This window comes from Mixophyes fleayi, chromosome 10, assembly GCF_038048845.1.
Source record: "Mixophyes fleayi isolate aMixFle1 chromosome 10, aMixFle1.hap1, whole genome shotgun sequence".
In the NCBI taxonomy this organism is placed as follows: domain Eukaryota; kingdom Metazoa; phylum Chordata; class Amphibia; order Anura; family Limnodynastidae; genus Mixophyes; species Mixophyes fleayi.
The window spans coordinates 14246434-14269042 of record NC_134411.1 but is presented as its reverse complement, the minus strand read 5'-3'; the positions used below and the strand labels follow the sequence as shown (position 1 = coordinate 14269042).

The 22609-nt window shown below is 41.9% G+C and overlaps 1 protein-coding gene across 2 annotated transcripts in view; it reads right to left on the bottom strand.

Annotated features, from left to right (window-relative positions):
* Positions 1–3196: 3196 nt before the first annotated feature.
* MOB2 (MOB kinase activator 2) overlaps positions 3197–22609 on the bottom strand; it is a 35458-nt gene continuing 16045 nt past the window's right edge. Inside the window, exons 1-5 of one of the 2 annotated variants that reach the window (XM_075187907.1) lie at positions 19249–19409; positions 8521–8681; positions 7875–7968; positions 7410–7534; positions 3197–4205 (exon numbers count right to left, since the gene is read on the bottom strand). In XM_075187907.1, coding sequence (XP_075044008.1) covers positions 3913–4205; positions 7410–7534; positions 7875–7968; positions 8521–8681; positions 19249–19358 — 783 coding nt within the window. In that variant the 5' untranslated portion in view covers positions 19359–19409 and the 3' untranslated portion in view covers positions 3197–3912. Of the gene's footprint in view, positions 4206–7409; positions 7535–7874; positions 7969–8520; positions 8682–19248; positions 19410–22609 lie in introns of those variants that run through there. The other variant, XM_075187908.1, reaches the window with a different exon arrangement.

Genomic DNA, 22609 nt, shown 5'->3' with positions numbered 1-22609 from the left:
CTTTGTGCATTGACAACTCCATTGTGCCACTTTTCTTGCCCTGTATTCTGGGATAAGTGACAACAATATGTTTATAAATTATAAGATAGATATTTCAATTATAAACAAGTTCTACATGTTTCAGTTCTATACTAGCCTTATCCTCAATTCATCCACACCCCCTAGTTAGCATGACCAATGGCAGTACTCCCTGTTGGGATTGGTATAGCCCTTTAAGTGTAATCTTACCTTATGTTGTTGGGCTAAAACAGAAGTTAACCATTTTCAACTCAATTATTCCCATGACACAATAGTAGTGGTAATCTTTATTCTGTAAGCCGTGAGCCATGTCCCACTCTACACCCACCGTGTAGAACATACGATTGATATTTTATTAGAGTGTGAATAAGAAAAAAAAACTTGACCAGATGGCTAGATTTCTAGGTTGTTAATGGATTCAGAAAACGTTAATATATTGTTGCAAGCCAAAGGAAGACCAAAAAAGTGAATTTTCATATATAACAAGTAAAAAAAACAAAAAAACTACTCAGTCTTGTGGTGTTTTCAATGCAGCTTTGTTATATAATTAGCTGTGTTGGGAGTATCAGCTCAACATTCCATCACAATAATACCGCTTTCATACTGCTGCCCCGGCAATATCCCGGGTTTTTGCCGAGGCTCGGAGCGTCCCAGCTCAGAAACACCATTCATACTGCACCTCGGACCCGGGAATTTCCCGGGTTGACCCCATTCATACTGCACACGTCTGTGCCCTGGCAATTTGTGGGAGTCATCACCAGAGCAGTTTTCATTGGCTGAAAAATGGTGATGTCATTGAAAGGTGACTGGTTTTTTGACGCATAAAGATGATGCAAAAGTGGGTGGCTTGTTTTTTTGTGCAACCCGGGTTGAAAAACCCGGGTTGCACCATTCATAGTGCAGGCAACCCGGGTCCGACCCGGGAATTACCCCTCGATAAATCCCGGGTTGAAGACCCGGGATTTTTGACTTGTACCATTCATACTGCACTAAGACCCGGGTCATTTGAGCTCGCCCCGGCAAAAACCCGGGATTTTGGTGCAGTATGAATGGGGTATAACGGATAAAGCCACAACCCACAGGATGCTGCCGATTTACTTTACAATAAACAGTTGTGTCGGTTATGCTGCTATAACACAGTGGGTACGTTAATCTACCCATCTGTACAGAGAATTTCTGGTATCTGTAGACTTTTCACTCTGCAGAGTGCGGAGGCCAGGACCTGAGTGATGCAAGGTAAGCACCTCCCCCAAACTACATATTTACGCAAAGGGAAGGGACATGTTTTAATATACAGTATACATTAAAGTCCAATATCAGGTGTATTTAGTATTTTACTATCTCGGCACAAGTAGCTGACTCAAAGTGAATGAGCATTGATTTGTCTCTTGGAAGATTATTATTATACTCTACTTAATCCATAAAGAACCAGACAGGCATGTAACAAGGGCCCCAAGTAATCATTATACATTTGTAAAAACAGCTATTCAAGGTCAATGGTCGGACATAACAGTACGGTAGTATGTCAGTATTTTTTTAGATGAAAACCTTTTTAATGAGTGAACAAATTGATCTAAATAGAAGGGAACACAGATGACCAATGCATTCCTTATTAAAACACTATTTCCTATGACCGTTTTAGTAGAATATATGCTGCTACAACACTCCGTAGATTTGCATTTATTAATGCAAGAAGTACCACACTTATTGCTTGGTCAAGGTTTTTCTTCTAATCTGTGCCCAGCACAGCAAAATGTATTTACTAGACATAGTTTTACGTTCTTCCTCTGTACAAGCTATTAGGAAAAGGAGGGAGTTATGTCTGCTGTCTCTTCACTTGCTCACTTTATTATATCCAGTCTTCCCTAATCTGGCCACGCTCCTAATGTCACATCATTTGCCCCTACACCGTGTCTTCCAGCTACTACAGCGTGAGAGCATTACCACATCTTAATAAGACCTAACTCCTGCAAAGACTACACACGACTGAAGTTTATAGCCAGTGCCTGGATCAATCACTCTGTACAAGTCCTGTATTTCACAAGGAATCAATGTACCAGACATTTGTGGCTGTTTAGCAGCCAGTTAATTTTTTTCTACTCAGTTGTGTAAGCAACCCACGTTACACCTTGCACTTTTATACTATATTTTAAACTGGGATGGGTCTCAGATGGTAGGGGGTGTGGTTTGACATCACTGGGGAGTGGCCAAGACCACAGACATCTGCAATGGAGAGCAGATAAGGGAGAGATACACATCATTTATCAAGCTTACTCATTGCCTGAGGATCATGTCCGTTGAGGTTACAGTACCTTTAACCCAGTATGCATTATACCCCATTCATACTGCACCAAAAACCCAGGTTTTTGCAGAGGCACGCTGAAAAACCCGGGTCTTGGTGCAGTATGAATAGTCCAACCACAAAATCCCGGGACTTAGATCCGGGATTTTGCGAGGGGTAATTCCCGTGTTGGACCCCGCTTGCCTGCAGTATGAATGGTGCAACCCGTGTAATTCCCGGGTCTCACCATTCATACTGTAAAAAAAAAAAAAAAATTGTGAAGTAAAAAAAAAAAAAAAAAAAAAGATTTTAATTAATAAAAAATACATAAGAAATGTTTACTTAACTTATTTTCAGCCAGCGGTGTCTCCGGTGCGTTGCCGGCTGTCAGGGGGACCTCTGGGTACTAAAATGACGTAATTTCTAATGGACTAGAAATGACGTCATTTTAGTACCCAGAGGTCCCCCTGACAGCCGGCAACGCACCGGAGACACCGCTGGCTGAAAATAAGTTAAGTAAACATTTCTTATGTATTTTTTTTTAATTAAAATCTTTTTTTAACACTTTTTTTTTTCTAAAACCCAGGTCGGGCAGGTGCAGTATGAACCCGCCCGACTCGGGAATCTTGTTATCTATACTGCCCTGTGCCCCGGCAATATCCCGGGTTAACAACCCAGGATATTGCCGGGGCGGCAGTATGAAAGTGGTATTAGTGTCAGAAAATGTCATTTTTATACCAATGTGCTAATATTTGAATTAATCTCTATAGTGTACCAATGTACTTACTGGTATTTAGAAAACCACCTGCCAGTCACCTGTGACAACACCTCAATGGCAAGGTCTGACAACGCCAACCAACTGCCTCTACACACAACAGAGAAATCCAACCCACAGGCTGATAGAATCTGTTTTATTATTAATATTATTATCATTATTTAACAGATAAACTAAAAGAAGCCAACAGTATCATTCCACCCCAATAGAGGGGTGAGCACCCAGCGTTCCTCCTGCAGACGGAGATGGGAGGAGCTGATGTCCACGGCAGGTGGCGAGATGGGAGCCTTGGTTCAGTCCAGAGCGGAGACTGCAGGTAGCCTCTTCTGTGCCCCGACAGCCCCGTCCCACCCAAATCTCACCCCACTCAGGTGCTTCTAACATCCTCCAAAGCCACGGCAAAATAAAATCGAAAATGCAAATATTTTCTCTTAATAGGATAATAGAATTAAGCCAGAAACGGCAGTGCCACCCATAAAAAGAAAGAAGAAAAGACAGAAAGAAAGAGTAAGGGGTCTGGGGAGAAAAGAATCAGGAGATCATAAAAGAAAGAACAAAAAGAGAAGTGAAAAAGAAAAAAAAAATCCTCAAGACACAAATAAAAATAAGGTGATACTCGGTGCAACGTCCTGCTAAAGATAAGAGCGAGGTCTGCTTCCCTTCAGGCTGGGGTAGTACAGGCGTGGCCCTCCCCACCTCCAAAACTGGCAGCGTACTTCCTATAACCTCATTTCCCCTGTGCTTTGAGCCGGAAGGTTAGCCAGCTCTTTATAGGGGCCAGGGTACGCTGTGAGGGGCAGTGGAAGGAGAGGAAGCGGGATTTCGGGGGAGGGGGGACTCATCTCTCCTTGACGTGGTTCTGTGCCCCTCCTGTAGCCCCTGCCGCTTCCCTGCTGTCCTCAGAGAAGAGCATCTCAGACAGGTCGTCCAGGATTGCAGTCTCCTTGGGGTCCAGTAGGCTAAACTCCCGCACAAAGAGGAGGAAGTGAATAAAGAGAGTGTTTAAGTGTCCGTGTAGCTCCATGGCGACAATCTCCTTGAAATGAGCTGAGTAAATATGAGCAATAACGTGGAATAGGTATCTGCAGATCTTTTTTACCAACGATTCAAAGGAGCTGGGAAATTCCCTGCCTGTGTAATGGATAGAAGAGAAGACAAAGTATGATATATTACAAGACAAACCAAGCCATGTTACACATATTAGTATATATAGTGGCCCAACCATAGTCCATGGGGTATATTTACTAAACTGCGGGTTTGAAAAAGTGGAGATGTTGCCTATAGCAACCAATCACACAAAGTACTGTAGTGTCAAGGATATGATAGCCATGTGAAGGATAAGAGTTACACTATCCAGCAGAAAATGTCATCACAATCTCCAAGGAGCAACTCTTCCCAATGCTTACCACCAAGTGCACTCTGCCTATAGGAGTTTAAAAGTATCTGCATTTGTCAATCATCCTCCACTGTATACTTCACCAGAAAGTGCAATATAGGAAGGTACGGACAGTGGATCATGTACTGAAACCGGAAATTGTGTGTGTTCACATAGCCTTAACAGAGATGGGCATGGACTGTGGAATCTGTCTTACTAGTTTACGGACACATTCCAGTACAGCCACTTTCAGTACCTTTCTATACTGCACTTTCTGATGAATTATACAGCGAAAAAGATGAAATGTGGCTCTACTGTCTAACAATGTGCTAAGGATGGTTTTACTGCTTAATAGAGAAGATGGGGCTGGAGCCAGAGACAGAAAGTGCAAAGCTAAAATCTGTGGAGTGACTGCAGGACCTGTCATTCGTAACCGAGATTACTGCATATCTGAAGAAGCCAAAGCAGAGAGCAGCTAGTCACAGCGCGTGAAGGCTGAGAAGATGGAAGTCTGTCACCTCTGAACACCTGCCAAGTACTCAGTAATTTGAAAGAAGTACACAAAGAAAATTGGACTTTGAATTGTGAATATGACGAAAGATTTTGGGTCAAATCATATGAAACAAATTATTCACGTCTCCATTTGGCTTGGAGGCCCTGTACTGAAAGCACATTTTGTGGAGAATGTCATGTTTTCACCACCTGAAGGATTTCCAGACATGAGGAATGTTCCCTCCGGAAGGATGCACCTTGGTGAGCAGCTCACCGCCATGAAGAACAGGACTCTAGAAAGGTCATGTCACACAGATCTGTCATCTGTTATTAAAGTGGTGTCTGCCCAATGTCTTGCACCTGACAGACCTATTAATATTCCAGAAAACATTGTCAGGTATCTGGAAAATAGAGTTCTACACTAAAGTATTTATTTGGTGGTTACATAAAAATCATTAGTTTATATTTCTGTGTGTACTGTTATTTCCCCTTTACTTATTGGTTTTTACTTATCGACCCCTCTTCAACCCTTCTCTCCCCAGTTTTGATCTTCTTACTTCATTTATCCTATACTAACTTCTCTGTATCATTCCTTGCGTTCCCCCCCCATCTTTACATTTTATGTTGATCACTCCATCTAGCCGCGTTATCATCTTCATTCTTGTTTATCTACTTTCCCACATTCACTTACTTACATTTCTCACTTGTCCATTCATTCAGTCTTTTCACCATTTAGTTCTCAACTTATTTTTATTCTTCTGTGTGATATCCAATGTACAGTTATAGTTTATCTTTTTTTATACTTCTAACATCTAATTATTTATGTGGCCTGGCAGGACATAGGAACAATATGATACAGCTGGGTTACAGAATTCATAGAGGGACAGTGAAACATCCCAGGATATAGAAGTAATGATATCTTGACAGATGAGGCCTCCGGTTAGTATGAAGATCACCACCCGATGGCAAAAATGAAATGATGAGAATAATTATCTGCCTTTAAAGAATTTCCTCACTATCAAATGATGACTTGAATTTACTGGCTTTTACATGGCCTTTAGTAGACTTTAAAAATGCATTGTTTGTTTGTTTTTTTAATCCTCCCTCTGTGCTTTCCAGCCTTGCATTTATATGACCAGGCAGAGGATGCTTATGTCTGTTGCCTGTGATATGACGCTAAGCTACTCTCTGGCTACCACTGTGCCCCATACAAATAACACGGGCTCGCTGTCATGTAATGACACAGCTGAAACACACAGTAAGGAGCAACTATTTATATACTATAATCTGCAAATGGCCATATGCAGGTCATTACATTAAAGCCATCTGATATCCCAGATAATGTCACAACTAGACAGTCAGTCACCTTAATACACAGTGGTTTGTCCATTTTAAACTTTGCTTTCTTACATTATGGAAAGCAAACAGATTTATTCTTGAATTCTTACCACTGATTAAAACAAATAAGATAAGAAAAACATGTTGCTGTCTGCAAGAGACCTCAGACATTAGGAGAGGATGTATTATTATTATTAATTTTTATTTATAGGGCGCCACTAGGTGTCCGTAGCGCCGTACAGGGACAAACGAGATTACAATACGAGGTGAGACAGCACAGTACAGTAAACAATAATCACAGTAACTCAGTGAGCTCAAAGCACCGCTAGAGGGGCGGAGGAGGGGAGAGGGGAAGGTCCGCCAACGACGGAGTCCAAGAGGGAAGGCACGGATGACAGGGAGACCCCTAGAGGGGAGAGGAGGGAGCGAGAGGGGACGCGGGAAAGAGGGTCCTCAAGGAGGAGGGCTAAGTAGCTGGAGAGCAGAGTTAACAGTGGTGAAGACAGGAGGAGAGAATACCCTGCTCAAAGGAGCGTACAATCTAAGGGGTGGGGTAGACAGACAGAGAGACATGGGGGAGAGATGGAGGAACGGAGGAACGGAGGTCTAACAAGACAATGACCTAAACCAGAAAAATAAGTCATATATATGGTGGTTTAGATAACAAATCTATGTCCTGGAGTGGCCCAATCAAAGTCCATGGGGTATATTTACTAAACTGCGGGTTTGAAAAAGTGGAGATGTTGCCTATAGCAACCAATCAGATTGTGAGTTTGTAGAATGTAGTAAATAAAGGATGACTAGAATCTGGTTGCTATAGGCAACAAGAATCTGTGTAATGATGTGACCATATGTGTACTCCAACAGTCGCTTAGTCCCTTCCAATCAGGTGGAACTTGAGCAATACTGCACAGAATGGGCAGACATTGCAGTCGTATAAAGCTGTAAAAACATCCCCAATTAGACTCCTAGCTGTAACTGCAGCTACATATGGTTATTAGAATAGGGAGTGAATACCATTTCTAACCAGTGCAGGTTATTAATAGATAATAAACAGGAGCTATCTATTCCTTATTTTCCTTCTCCAGCAAACATCACCAACCAAACTGTGCTTATCAGCGTCCACTCACCGTATTTAGTGGGGAAGACGTCCTCGTCTGTCACCAATTTCTGTACAGAACTCATGACACAGTCAATGTACTGAGGCGCCGTGCACTTTATTTTCTTCCCTCGTTCATCGTACCAGTAGTACTGTCTGTAGCAGAAGATAGCAGTGTGTACAAATCAGTATAACAGTATCACACACGCACCACAAACACAACTGTATAATAATACAACATAAATAAACATGTCTGTAGGAGAGTAGAGCAAGAACACAGGAACCTGACCACCAAAACAAAGGTACGGACAGAGTAACACAAATGGGTGAATCCAACATACAAGTCCTTCTACACCTCGTCTGGTAAAGCATGCAGGACACTGCAGCTCACCAATAGCCAAGAGACAGCTGGAAAAGCCCTAGCTTGTGGCTTAGAGGAGAAGGAGAGCCCACAGACACACAGCCACCCCCCCCCCCCCCTCTTTACTGTACTTACGTGTTGCAGGCAGCCATGGTCTGACAAGTCTCCCCTGTGCAGAACTCTGAGATGGTGCTGTACTGAAGGTTAATGTGGTTGAAGAAAGTGGTAACTGAACGTGAGAAACAAAAATAAAGTACAAAGAAAATTAAAAACAAGCGACAGGATGCACTATATTGATTTTTAATACAAAGGGACATTTATCAGCATGTAAATGCTTGTAGATGGTTTGTTTTGTATTTACTTAACAGTCCTGTTATCAAAACACTTCAAATATGTGAATACTGTATGAATGCAACATGTGGTTTTCATTTCCAGGCTATCCCAAATTCTCTATCATAAATGTAGGGCTCACAAGCTGTGATGGAACCAAGAGTCAGAGGACCACCGAGCATGCTGTGACTTATAGTTCCACAAATGTAGACCTCTATACTGCCTAAATCCTGACCTCTAGCAGCTAGAAGAGCACAGATCCCTTACAGAGAGCAATTTGCATTAGTCCATCCTGAAACCCAACTACAAGTAAAGTCTACCTGGCAATGCTTCACGTTTCCACAGAGCTGCTCTATAGGTGTAATACTGAAAGCAACAGAATCCTCCCCGCTGACCCCTTCTCCTAGCCTTATGTTCCCTTATATGCGTCATCAGTGCTACAGAAACCTACTGTTGTTGGCCAGCCACTCGTTGAGGTCAATTTCCAGTGGTAACGTCACTAGCTGCTTGAATTCAAAGTCTGTGACGCGGACACGGGTGTATTCAGGCTCCAGGTACAGCTTCTTCTCCTCAGACACCACTTTTTTACCATTTGGCTTTGTCTTTGATTTTCTGCATAAAAGGATGGAAAGAACGTTAACAGAGCATTTGATCAACATAAATGAAGCCTATAATGGCCTTAAAGAGAAATATAGATATTTTTGTCACCCACTGGTTCTAAACTCATAGATTATAGGATACTTGATGAATTAAAGTGCAGAGACATTTCTATTGTGGCTTAGAACTGCCATATTTCTCACTGCTGTTCATATATACGGAGCAACGGCCAAGCGTTGTAAATCATGGCAGGAACAGCAGAGTCATTAAGTAATGGACAGTGGGCGACACATGATCAGGAATGTACAACGTGTACGACCACAATGCTCCATAGAAAGATTGTATAATCTTCAGAAACAAGCTGACTTGCGTCATCCTCGGATGTTGGCCGAACTAGCTGCACACAATCTAATAAACGCTGTTATGAAGGTACAAAGCAATCTACGGTGATATACAGAGACAGAGCATGTGATTCTATTTTTCTTTAAGAGACGCTTAAACATGAGACTAAGCTGCTTGGAATTGTCAACTTTTAATTCTGCTCAGTGTAAATAAACAATGTCTCTGAGATTTCAACTCCATTCTGGCATTGGTACTCATGAGGTTAAAAGACTAGATCCTTTGCCAGTCTGGCTTCCCCATGCTCTCGTTCTCACGGATAAGTTTTTGCCTTAAAAGGAATCCCAGAGACGCCACAGAATCCCGGAGACAGGAGGAGGGTGAGGAGACGGGGGCAGTGCCCAGGCATGTTACACATACCACAGCCAGAGCAACACACACACAGGAAACAGACGGGCATGGCCTGACTGCACAGACAAACATGGGTGGGGAGGGGGCACAGATTGGCACATCAGTAGTACCGCAGGGACGGGATACTAAGGGGGCAGATTAAAGAAAGGCCTACTAGGTGCCAACACAGGAAGGACGCAGCAATACCAGGCTTCCTCCACAAGATATGGAAGAATAAAGACACTGAAAGTTTTCCGATATGTACAGTGACACAGGCAATGGAAAAGCTAGTACAGATTGTTTCTAATATATAAAGCACAGACTCCAAAACTGCTGAAGAGAATACATTGCTTGGACACAGACGGTACTGAGCACCCATTGACCACACACATCGGAGGCAGCCGATTTTGTGGAATGAACCAACACTCATAAGAACGCAGCCAATGGACCCAGAATCTACCATAGAAGGGCCCTAAACTATAGGCTGCAGTCACATGACGTATGTGTCCTCCAGGGACGTTTAGCTGACAACTGTCTTACACAGATTTTCTTTTGTTGTCCTCTGATTCAACACAACTAGAAGATATTGACCCTGATGGAGGTTATTTTAACATAACTATCAATTTTAGTTCACACCATAAAATGGTACACAAACCAGCTTATAGTTATAAACAAGGGATTTCTGTAATGGCCATGAAACGTACAGATCTGTATATACACTAAAGCTGGGTATACACTACAGAAAATTCAACCAACTTTTTATGCCGAGCGATTTTACATGCGATCGATGGTCCGATCGCTCGGTCCATGGACTGCATACACACTAGCCTTGTTTAGGACGATAAAGGGAAGAGCGGTCGTCCCTTTAGCGACTTTTTACAGCCATGTTGTCATGAGCAATGACTGTAATTTCGTACTCACTGTTGTGGATCGGTCGGAAGTTTATACACACTACACAGCGGAAACGAGATTGGAACGAAAATATTAAACGGTACGACCAACCAAATGAGGCGACAATCGTCCATTTGGGCAGACTTTTGACCATCGTGTCACTGCACACACTGACCCGGCTTTTGAACGAGCGGTCGTATGTCGGCTGGTTGAGCAGATTATTGGATGAAAACAGTGTAGTGTGTACCCAGCTTTACAGTGTACCGAACTGCTGGCTATCGTGCTCTTACACCTGCCCTAAAGTAAAGTTACAACCCCTAATGATCACTAACTCTCTCAAGTACACATAATTCTAATGGAAAAACATTTGTGAATAATAAAAGCAGCTGTTATAAAGTGCATTTTACACTTAACAAGTGTCCTACTATCACAGTTAATTGTAAATGTTTAACTAGAATAGAACAGTACACACAATGCAGAGGAGCCCAAACTCAGTCCTCGAGAGCTACCAACAGTTCATGTTTTCAGGATATTTTTAACCATGCACAGGTGAGGTAGTATATTTGTCTGGATCTGTAATTATCCCACAGACAGAAATCCTGAAAACATGACCTGTTGGTAGCTCTTGGGGACTGGGTCTGGGCACCCCTGACATTAGGTAACAAATGTATTTTGTTAGAAATTAGACTACAAAAGTGTGCCAGAAAAATTGCTCCCCATCACAAAAGACAGAGCTGTATTTCGGTGAACACATAGGTATATAAGGAATCTGGTAGCAAAGCAGCAGATAAAATAGTTCCTGGTCTCATCACTGAAAACCAGGGTAGTCATATTAGCACCTACATACACAATGGTGTAAATGTACATATGGGTGACACCTGACCAATCAGGTTTTGGGATGCCTTATCCCGTTTTCAATGATTTTAGAAACTGAGCACTTTAAGAGTAATGTTCCACGGGCACTTTTCACTCCTTATTTAAAGAACACAGCCTATTTGTTCCAAATTGAAATAATTCATTTCTATTAGTAAAATGGAAAGGATGTCACCACGAGCACGTTAATTACTTGGGTGCTTTAAAAACTGCTGATAGCAGTGTAATAGTCAAATGTCCAATGTGCTCAATGAAAACATTACAATTCAGCTAAATAAAGTTTGAGCAAACCCTGTCACACACAGTGTTATAAACGCTCGAGGGGATAAATCCCTCAAACATAGAGCTACCAAATCCATCTGAGGAGAATACATCACCATGTCATCATGAAGTAATCTGCAATAGACTGTGGGAATGCTGTGTTCATTCTGCAACTGTAGAGTAAGTATGAAGGGGACTGTGGGAAACCGACTGGTCAGGAAGGCTGTACGGGGCCCCTGATCTGCCTGATGCCTAGTACAAGTTCACAAATGTGAACAGACTAAAGTAGGGAGAGAGGAATGGCATGGATAGGGGCAAGAGAAGCCTGAACAAACCAACACAACAGATCACGCTTCCCTTTGTATTATCCTCGTCCATTGTTTGCATCCTGTTTAGTTTTCACCTGTGCAATCAGTGACAGCCCTAAAAGCCCAGACAGCATGCAGCAATACATGAAGGAACACACAACCTTGAAAGAGTATATCTTTATCATCCTTAATTCATGATGCTGTAGCAGCATGGACACAGACATGACTCCTAAATCAGGATATCAAAGTGATCCCCTTAGGTAAAAGCGGAGGGGCAGGCAGTGCTGAATGCTTCATAACGCCACAGAAAATACTGGGCTAACAGTTTTAAGAGCATTCAGAACGTGCTAAATTAAGAAAATGATGATTCACCAGAAAGTGCCCGAGTAGAACAGTGCCACTTAGTGGCCAAATAAAAAAATAACTTTTGAACAAAACATTAGAACAATAGATCTACTCATATGATCAAAACTAAATATTTTATTTTGAGAGAAAATGGCTTAACTCTATCTTTTCCAATATATCCGATTACAAACCTGCAGCAGAGCCAACACTCCTTGCTCCTGGGGACAAACACAGACAAAGAACAGGAAGCTGACTAAACAATGATGAAACATTGGATTGTGGCACAACACCTCCACCCTTATTAACATGTCAGGATCAATAGAATTAATGCTCCATTACCTCCCAGGGAAGGGAGATTATAAGAGCAAGTGTGCTATTAAATCCCCCCTTCCTAACTATTTACAGTTTATTATGCATTGATGCATGCAATCTACTTATTATCCTGCAAAGTTACTAAACTATCAGATACAATCTCTTCACACAATCTTGTTGTTTATTGGTTGGGTGTCGACTGTTTACTGCTCTACTAACACCTTACTTGACCATTTAACTGATCTGATCATAGTCACTTGGATATACTGCTTGACATGAACTCTGCACATGTACCTGTCTGTCCTAATCACTGCTCCATTACATGACCTCTGCACCTACACCTGTCCTAATCACTGCTCTATTACATGACCTCTGCACCGACACCTGTCCTAATCACTGCTCTATTACATGACCTCTGCACCGACACCTGTCCTAATCACTGTTCTATTACATGACCTCTGCACCGACACCTGTCCTAATCACTGCTCCATTACATGACCTCTGCACCTACACCTGTCCTAATCACTGCTCTATTACATGACCTCTGCACCGACACCTGTCCTAATCACTGCTCTATTACATGACCTCTGCACCGACACCTGTCCTAATCACTGCTCTATTACATGACCTCTGCACCGACACCTGTCCTAATCACTGCTCCATTACATGACCTCTGCACCGACACCTGTCCTAATCACTGCTCTATTACATGACCTCTGCACCGACACCTGTCCTAATCACTGCTCTATTACATGACCTCTGCACCTACACCTGTCCTAATCACTGCTCTATTACATGACCTCTGCACCGACACCTGTCCTAATCACTGCTCTATTACATGACCTCTGCACCGACACCTGTCCTAATCACTGCTCTATTACATGACCTCTGCACCGACACCTGTCCTAATCACTGCTCCATTACATGACCTCTGCACCTACACCTGTCCTAATCACTGCTCTATTACATGACCTCTGCACCGACACCTGTCCTAATCACTGCTCTATTACATGACCTCTGCACCGACACCTGTCCTAATCACTGCTCTATTACATGACCTCTGCACCGACACCTGTCCTAATCACTGTTCTATTACATGACCTCTGCACCGACACCTGTCCTAATCACTGCTCCATTACATGACCTCTGCACCTACACCTGTCCTAATCACTGCTCTATTACATGACCTCTGCACCGACACCTGTCCTAATCACTGCTCTATTACATGACCTCTGCACCGACACCTGTCCTAATCACTGCTCTATTACATGACCTCTGCACCGACACCTGTCCTAATCACTGCTCCATTACATGACCTCTGCACCGACACCTGTCCTAATCACTGCTCTATTACATGACCTCTGCACCGACACCTGTCCTAATCACTGCTCTATTACATGACCTCTGCACCTACACCTGTCCTAATCACTGCTCTATTACATGACCTCTGCACCGACACCTGTCCTAATCACTGCTCTATTACATGACCTCTGCACCGACACCTGTCCTAATCACTGCTCCATTACATGACCTCTGCACCTACACCTGTCCTAATCACTGCTCTATTACATGACCTCTGCACCGACACCTGTCCTAATCACTGCTCTATTACATGACCTCTGCACCGACACCTGTCCTAATCACTGCTCTATTACATGACCTCTGCACCGACACCTGTCCTAATCACTGCTCCATTACATGACCTCTGCACCTACACCTGTCCTAATCACTGCTCTATTACATGACCTCTGCACCGACACCTGTCCTAATCACTGCTCTATTACATGACCTCTGCACCGACACCTGTCCTAATCACTGCTCTATTACATGACCTCTGCACCTACACCTGTCCTAATCACTGCTCTATTACATGACCTCTGCACCGACACCTGTCCTAATCACTGCTCTATTACATGACCTCTGCACCTACATCTGTCCTAATCACTGCTCTATTACATGACCTCTGCACCTACACCTGTCCTAATCACTGCTCTATTACATGACCTCTGCACCTACATCTGTCCTAATCACTGCTCTATTACATGACCTCTGCACCTACACCTGTCCTAATCACTGCTCTATTACATGACCTCTGCACCTACACCTGTCCTAATCACTGCTCTATTACATGACCTCTGCACAGACACCTGTCCTAATCACTGTTCTAATACATGACCTCTGCACCGACACCTGTCCTAATCACTGCTCTATTACATGACCTCTGCACCTACATCTGTCCTAATCACTGCTCTATTACATGACCTCTGCACCTACACCTGTCCTAATCACTGCTCTATTACATGACCTCTGCACCTACATCTGTCCTAATCACTGCTCTATTACATGACCTCTGCACCTACACCTGTCCTAATCACTGCTCTATTACATGACCTCTGCACCTACACCTGTCCTAATCACTGCTCTATTACATGACCTCTGCACCTACACCTGTCCTAATCACTGCTCTATTACATGACCTCTGCACCTACACCTGTCCTAATCACTGCTCTATTACATGACCTCTGCACCTACATCTGTCCTAATCACTGCTCTATTACATGACCTCTGCACCTACACCTGTCCTAATCACTGCTCTATTACATGACATCTGCACCTACACCTGTCCTAATCACTGCTCTATTACATGACCTCTGCACCTGTTCTAATCACTGCTCTATTACATGACCTCTGCACCTACATCTGTCCTAATCACTGCTCTATTACATGACCTCTGCACCTACACCTGTCCTAATCACTGCTCTATTACATGACCTCTGCACCTGTCCTAATCACTGCTCTATTACATGACCTCTGCACCTACACCTGTCCTAATCACTGCTCTATTACATGACCTCTGCACCTACACCTGTCCTAATCACTGCTCTATTACATGACCTCTGCACCTACACCTGTCCTAATCACTGCTCTATTACATGACCTCTGCACCGACACCTGTCCTAATCACTGCTCTATTACATAACCTCAGCAAAACTGATTAGTTTCTCTTCTTTTTGGTGTGGGGCGGGAACAGGACAAAAAATAAAAAGTGGTAAATGTAATTCTAGAAACTCGGGATGCTTTGCTCTACCGAATCTCAAATTAGATTACGTCTCCCAAATAGTTAATTTACAATGTTGGGTGACGAAACCCAGATCATCAAGGACCTACATTAGGAATTAAAACAGGTAGATAGTCATCACACCTCCCTTCAAATGTTATCTGGTGTTTGCGCCAAAAGTTCTGGTCCCCTACTTCATCATTCTATAAAGATTTGGAACACTAAACGTTATGTTACATGGTAAAGGCATAGATCCTTGTACTCCTCTATGGGGGGCCTTACTAAATTTAATAAGCTTAAAGCGATAGACAGGAGTTCACAATGGGCTAAATATGGTGTCTTCACCATTAGGCAATTGTATGTTGATGAGCATCTCAAATCCTTTCCACAACTTAGAGAGGAATATGGGATTTCCAAATATTTGTTCTATTGCCATTTACAACTTCCACATGTCATATCAACTCAATTAGAACACGGAGTCCCTTCACTTAAAGATGCACCTATCAAAACCTTACTGCAGCCCTTGGTATATTCAAAGCTTATCTCATTCAGATACTCCTACTTAACAGGAAAAATAGGAAAAGGACCTTGGCCCCCTGCAAGATGAAGACTGGAGTACACTTCTCAGTAGTTCTCAAAAGGCAACTACCTCACTGACAATCCAACAGATTCAGATTTACATTGGCCACAGAGAGTACCTCACTCCATGCAGACTGGCCAAACTTAGACCTGATCAAACTACTCAATGTCCAAAATGTGGTGCCCGCTGTTGTAATCTCTGACATATCCTAACCTTAAACGGTTATGGACACAAATTATTTGTTGCATCACAAAAACTGGGGTGAAGATACCATTATATTCACCTAACATCTGCCTCTTTGGGGTTCAACGGAAGGAAATGATGAATAACCCGATACGTAAATATTTAATAAAGATTTTTATGCTAGCCAAGGACTGCATAGCTAGGAAATGGATGTCCTCCACGGCCCCATGTGTACGGGACTGCATCAGCTTAGTAAACGACACAGTTGGCCATGAACGTTTTGTATATACCAGCAGGTAGTGTAATTTAAAATATGAAAACAATTGGGGTCATTGGCTGAACTCTCCTTTTACTTTACCCACCATGTCGAGATCTTCTGAAATTAATTTAACCCGTGGGGCGCTCATGATAATGTGTTTAATAAGTATTGTTTTCTTTATACTTTGTTATCTATATGATACACATTGGGCCTGATTCATTAAGGAAACTAAAGCAAAAAAATGAGTGATTTTGAACCTTGCCAAAACCATGTTACAAAGCAAGGGATGCAAATTAGTTTATTGTTTGCACATAAGGAAAATACTGGCTGCTTTTTCATGTAGCACACACATACTTGATAGCTTATTTGTACACTGAAATTTAAAGTTGATCTAGGACATGCCCTATCCAAACTATAAATCTGTCCCCACATTTTAACTTTACCTCCCCCTCCAATGCAACATGGTTTTGCAAAGGTGCAAAGTTACCTATTATTTTTGTTTTCCTTATTGAATCAGGACCATTCTGTATTATATAATCTTTATGTCCTATTATACTGTAAGAAGGATGAACACAAATGCTCTTCTGTTATCTCACAATACATTCTTCATAATATTATACCATGTACATAATATGTGATACTTGTTTGGATTTTCTTTATTATTGGTTCTTTTGTTTGTATTGTTAAAAAATATTAAAAAAAAAAAGACACTGGAACATACAAAAAAATAAATAAATAAGACAGAACAAAAACCAAAAGCATCCTTGTGATTGCAGTACCATTCATCCCAACACTGTCTTCTACCTACAACTTCACACAGAGTCCTTTACAGAAGACCTCCATAAACACTGAATGTGCCTTTTCCCTTCTCATCCAAGTCTAAGCTTGTTCCACACACTACACTGCCAGCCCATAGCTCTTCAAAACGTGCATGAATACATTCATGGCAGGGATCGGCAGAGGATCCTGCTGTCACTCATCTGACACAGCTGGAGACATAAGACATAACCAAGCTCCTGCAATACTTCCCAAGCAGGACAACCAGCGCAGAGCTCTCAGCCTGTTCCATAATACTCTGATAAGAAGTTTTATAAGTCTTCCTCCATCACCATACAGGTATACACGGAGAACTCCACACCACTCTGATACGGAGGTGATAAAACCAACGGTAATTAGAGTATTCCTATGTCATTACTGCTTTCTAATGTCAAGCAAGGAATCTACAATCTTATCCTTCCCACACTACAGCTGCGAGAACTTCTCCATTGGAGTTTATGGAAAATTATTTTTTTTTTACATTGGACTTTAAAGGCAGCTCCCATTCAATGATGGCAAATATTCACAGAACAGTCTTTCAGAAGACAACAGTACATCCATATTTGTTACTCAACACACAGGAAAGGAGAAACAAACACTGTGGATAAGGTATAACTTTCCAATTTAAATGAAAAAGACATTCAAGTCCAATGTATTTTTCTTTTAGTGATCAGTAAGTTGTTGCACAATGAGTTCTGCTGTTCTGGATACAGAAATGTATGTAGGTTTGTCCAATACACGTACTGGGGAACATTCCTGAAAATATATGCACAGAAGATGAAAGCCAACATCTGAATGGTTACAATAATATAGCAATAGTGATAATTTTATTTATATAGCACTTTTCTCGCAATAGGATTCAAAGTGCTTTATTTATTAATTTTACACCAAATTTTTGCCAGTTTTCATAAATGTCCCATATTGCATCATATTGGGTCATATCAACGCCATAAATGCCTCGACACGTCCAACACCTTCCAACATGAGACATTTTAACTGAGAGATTATGAAATGGATCATTTTGTGATCAAGTGCGATTCTGTTCATACTGCAATGACACCAGCATCACTACTATGCACATGAAAATAGATGTTCCTCAGCCCAACCAAATACAAAGAGGCGTAATTTACAATATTTACAATATATATTTCTGAAACTTAAACAAATCTATCAACATTTTAGCTTTTAAATGCTATTCTCAGGTGAAAGTTAGACTGTTTACAGTTTTATACATTGTCTATATGCTTTGCATTCCTGAAAAACTGCAGAGGATAGACCATTGCTAAACGTCTGCAGGATATGGGATCAAGGAGCCCCAGGTCTAAATGCATGTGCTGTTCACACAGCAGCCACTTAAACTGCAGAGTGGAAAAATTGTTCTGTTGCGTTTGTTAGCACATATGTTTCCACAAAGTGATCAGTCATCCCAGTCTGCATTGTAAGATCACTTTACCAAAGTCTGCACTTAATTCAGAACGCAATGCACGGAATTGCTGTTAAAATGCTTGTCCCAATGACCCCTATTGTGGGAGCAAGTGACAACCTCACCTGTGCTCTGTTATGGCAATTCCTAAAGCATGGCCTGAAGAGGTTCTATTAATCTCCTGTCTAGATGGTTAGGGAGGAAGGAATGTGCACTGATTACTGACAGTAGAGAAACAAGGTAAGGAAAAAAGTCAATTAACGACTTAATGGTTATAATATTCACAATCCAATCCAATCCAGACCTCCACATTACAGATGTAGATAAAAAAAAAAAAAAAGCTTGCATAATAGGTGGCTTGTATGAGCTACAATCCCCAATCTGTGGTCTGTCACTGCATATATCACAAATCTGCTAACACAGTATGTACAGGAAAGCACAAGACTAGAAGTACGTGGAATTCTTCACAGTAGTATGTAACTACATTTGCAGCCACAGCTCACAGACCACCGACTTAAAACCACACATTCAACAATGCTCGTACCTTAACACTCTGCCCACTGCCTGCAGGACCATCTTGCAACTAAATCCAGATTTGGAGCTGCCCACAAGCAGGGTCCTGTCTGCAGAAAGTGGTGTGGGGTCCCCCAGCATTCTCACATTAGAGACCTCACGATAAGACAGCACAGTGACAGGACCAACTCCAAAACTTCCCAGCACATCCAGTAAAGGGGGGAAAAAATCCAAGCCCTCCCAGGCCTTCCTCCAATGGTAACGTGAGGAGGAGAAAGGGAGGGAGGCAAAGAGAAAAACAAACAGTCTGAAAGGTCTTATTCATAGAAAGGAGGAGAGCACTGGGATCCAAGACCCCCCCCCCCCCTCCCAACTCTCATCACAGCACAAAGAGTCAGGGAAGACTGCTCTAACATTTGTTTGGATAAAACATCTGCTATGTTCAGGTGGAAAGGGCAGGTATGCTCCCCACTGTGTAGGCATAGGAAAAAACAAAATTATAACAACAGGATGCATATGAAATCTCACTTACACAAGGAATGCAGAAGCATTTACGTGTAAGGAGTACAAAGAAAGGAAAGTGCCGGCTGCTTATCTGCAGCCACATGCTGTGCAAGAAACCAAGAGGACATCTTCACTGGCCGCAGAAGCTGTAACTAGTAGCAGTGTATTCTATCACAGCCAATGTAAGTACACCAAGAACATGGCCAAACGTCACCTCACCAGGGGTCCACAGAAAGTAGTCTACACATCAAGTGTACCTTGAGGACTACATCATACAGTGACCACCAATACGCACTTCATGTTACTTCCATTATATTTATCGAAGATTCTTATACAGTCCTGGTCCGAATAATATGATGCCCAACGCACTGGGGCGATTCCCCATAGCATGCTTTCTGCAAAACTCTTGTGTGCCAGCAAGTTGTATAGACTATTACAGCTATTTGCGTATTATTTTGCACAAGTTATGATTTAATAAAAACAATATACTTCTTGTAGTGAGACAATGAAAATAAACTACATTGCTTCAAACTACATAGCCAACTTCTGAATGCTGGGCCAAAAAGATAAAGGACATCTGTCATAGAGGACATTTGTAAATTAAATTAAAAAAAACAAAACAAAAACAAAAAAACACACTAAGTTTCTAAATGCAGCTTTACTATACAATATTCCAAACATGTACCTAAAACTCTTCTTACAAGAGGGTAACAGGGTCAGATAAGTGATCGATTGGATTATGGATGACCCTGAAATCTGCCGTCTGATTTTGCATAATGAGACAAATCTGCCAAAATTATAGTGAAAATTTCCCCACAGAAAGAAAGCAAACAGAATAATAAAAGCAAGTGTACAATGTGTTTCACCAGCCAGTCCCTGTTCATAAAGGGAGAAGCAGGATTGCCTCAAGCCCAGATGATTTATGGGTATCAGCCTAGTGTAAGACCATGATGCTGACTTATGTGCTAAACCTTACACCAGAGTAAAAGTTTTGTGTTAAAGGGCTCACACTGTTCGTAGTCTAGTAAACTGGGGGACCTGCCTATTATGCTGCTGTCCTGAAGCCCCCCCCAGCTGTAAATCAGTGGGGTACCCCTTACCTCATTCCAGATATGGCTGCTAATTTTACTTTCAAAATAAGGTGACACAAGTATAACAGCTGGAGTTTTGGAATGGTGTCAGGTAGAATTTGTGACAGAGTGACCACTAAAAGATAAATACAGGGTGCCATATACAAAAGACTGAATACTATTCACAATTGTACATGTAAAATTCCACAAACCTTAACAGAATATGGAGAGGTCTAACATTTTATTTACATTTCGTGCAGTTCTCTGGTTGAAAGAGCCTGACTCCAATAGATTCTCGCATAGGAAATCTACTTTGTATAGAAAAAGAGTTTTTCTCCCCATAATGACAATACTACCTGAAATACCTTCAGTTCCTTTACAAAGACCGTTTTGTGATTTTTCTTTTAAAACAATCTTGTCACAGCAACACATGGCAAAATAAGTAAAAGAACGGTAAATACATAAATTCAGTTTAACAAGACACCTTGGATGTTCCACACCACATATTAATGTGGTGACACTGAAGTCTAATGTCCCACCACCCCCCCTCCCCAAAATGAGCCACAACAATTAACCCTAATATTTTAACTGTGGCTAAAGCATTAATGAAGGTGGCAGCATACAAACACCCCACAGCCGTGGACTCTTAGCTCTCCCAAGCCTCACAGCGTCCACACAGAACACCAGCTGACCATTTACTCATTACTTTTTGTGCAGCTCAAACACCTAAACAGGGATACTAAATCTCTGTGCGCCTGGTGGTGGGGAGGTGTATGATGGTAGAATGACCACCATGTACTGAAAAACTTATTGGTATTGGAAGACGAATGCAAAACAGCACTGGAACTTTAGATCAAACAAAAACTTTAGATCAAACAAAAGTTTAGCCAGGCTCGTAGAAATGGGATCTCGAGAAAGCCAATGACTAGTTAGTATATCTAAAAAGAGGTTGGTTACAACAAACAACAGCACATATACAGTTACCAAGTGTACATAGTGGGCAGAATGGTGGCTCAGTGGTTAGCACTTCTGTCTTACAGCACTGGGGTCATGTGTGCGATTCCCGAACAGGGCCTTATCTGTGTGGGGTTTGTTTGCTGCCACCCCCCAAAGTTTGCGTGGGTTTCCTCCGGGTGCTCCGGTTTCCTCCCACACTCCAAAAACATACTAGTAGGTTAATTGGCTGCCAATTAAAAACGCAAGTGCATTTTAGGTTTAGCAGCCCTTTAAACATTGTACATGTTGGTGGAGTATTCTCTGTATGTAACAATACACTGACAGCTCCCATTATAGGAGTGCAGGTGTAGACATTTGTGCTAACACACATCCAGGCAGCTGGTTATGGACGATGGTTGGGATACAATTTGAAATGCATTCTTTCCTGCTACAAATGCTTTAATTTTTGGTTTCTACCTTGCTGATATAGCTTATAATGATTAAAGTTACAATATTAGTCTTGTCCTGTTTGATTTGTAAAGTATAGAAGAGATACTAGTTCACTTCTCACCTCAGGGAGCAAAATGATTAGACATAGCCCTGATTTTAGGATATTGCTAGTCACTGACTCACATAAACATGAATAAACTATAAAATGAATAGTCAAAGCGAAGCTGGGAAGTCTAACAATGGAAACGAGGTATCAGACAAACTAAGCTGTGCATACACATTCACACGGGATGTGGTCACTGCTTACTGACATTCTGTGCTATCTCTGCGGTGCTGGATAGTAAAAGGCAGTACAATACATAAATGAATACTAATGACACCCTCTCACTTGTCAACTGTAATTTTCTTGCTGAATGCATCCATAACCCTAAT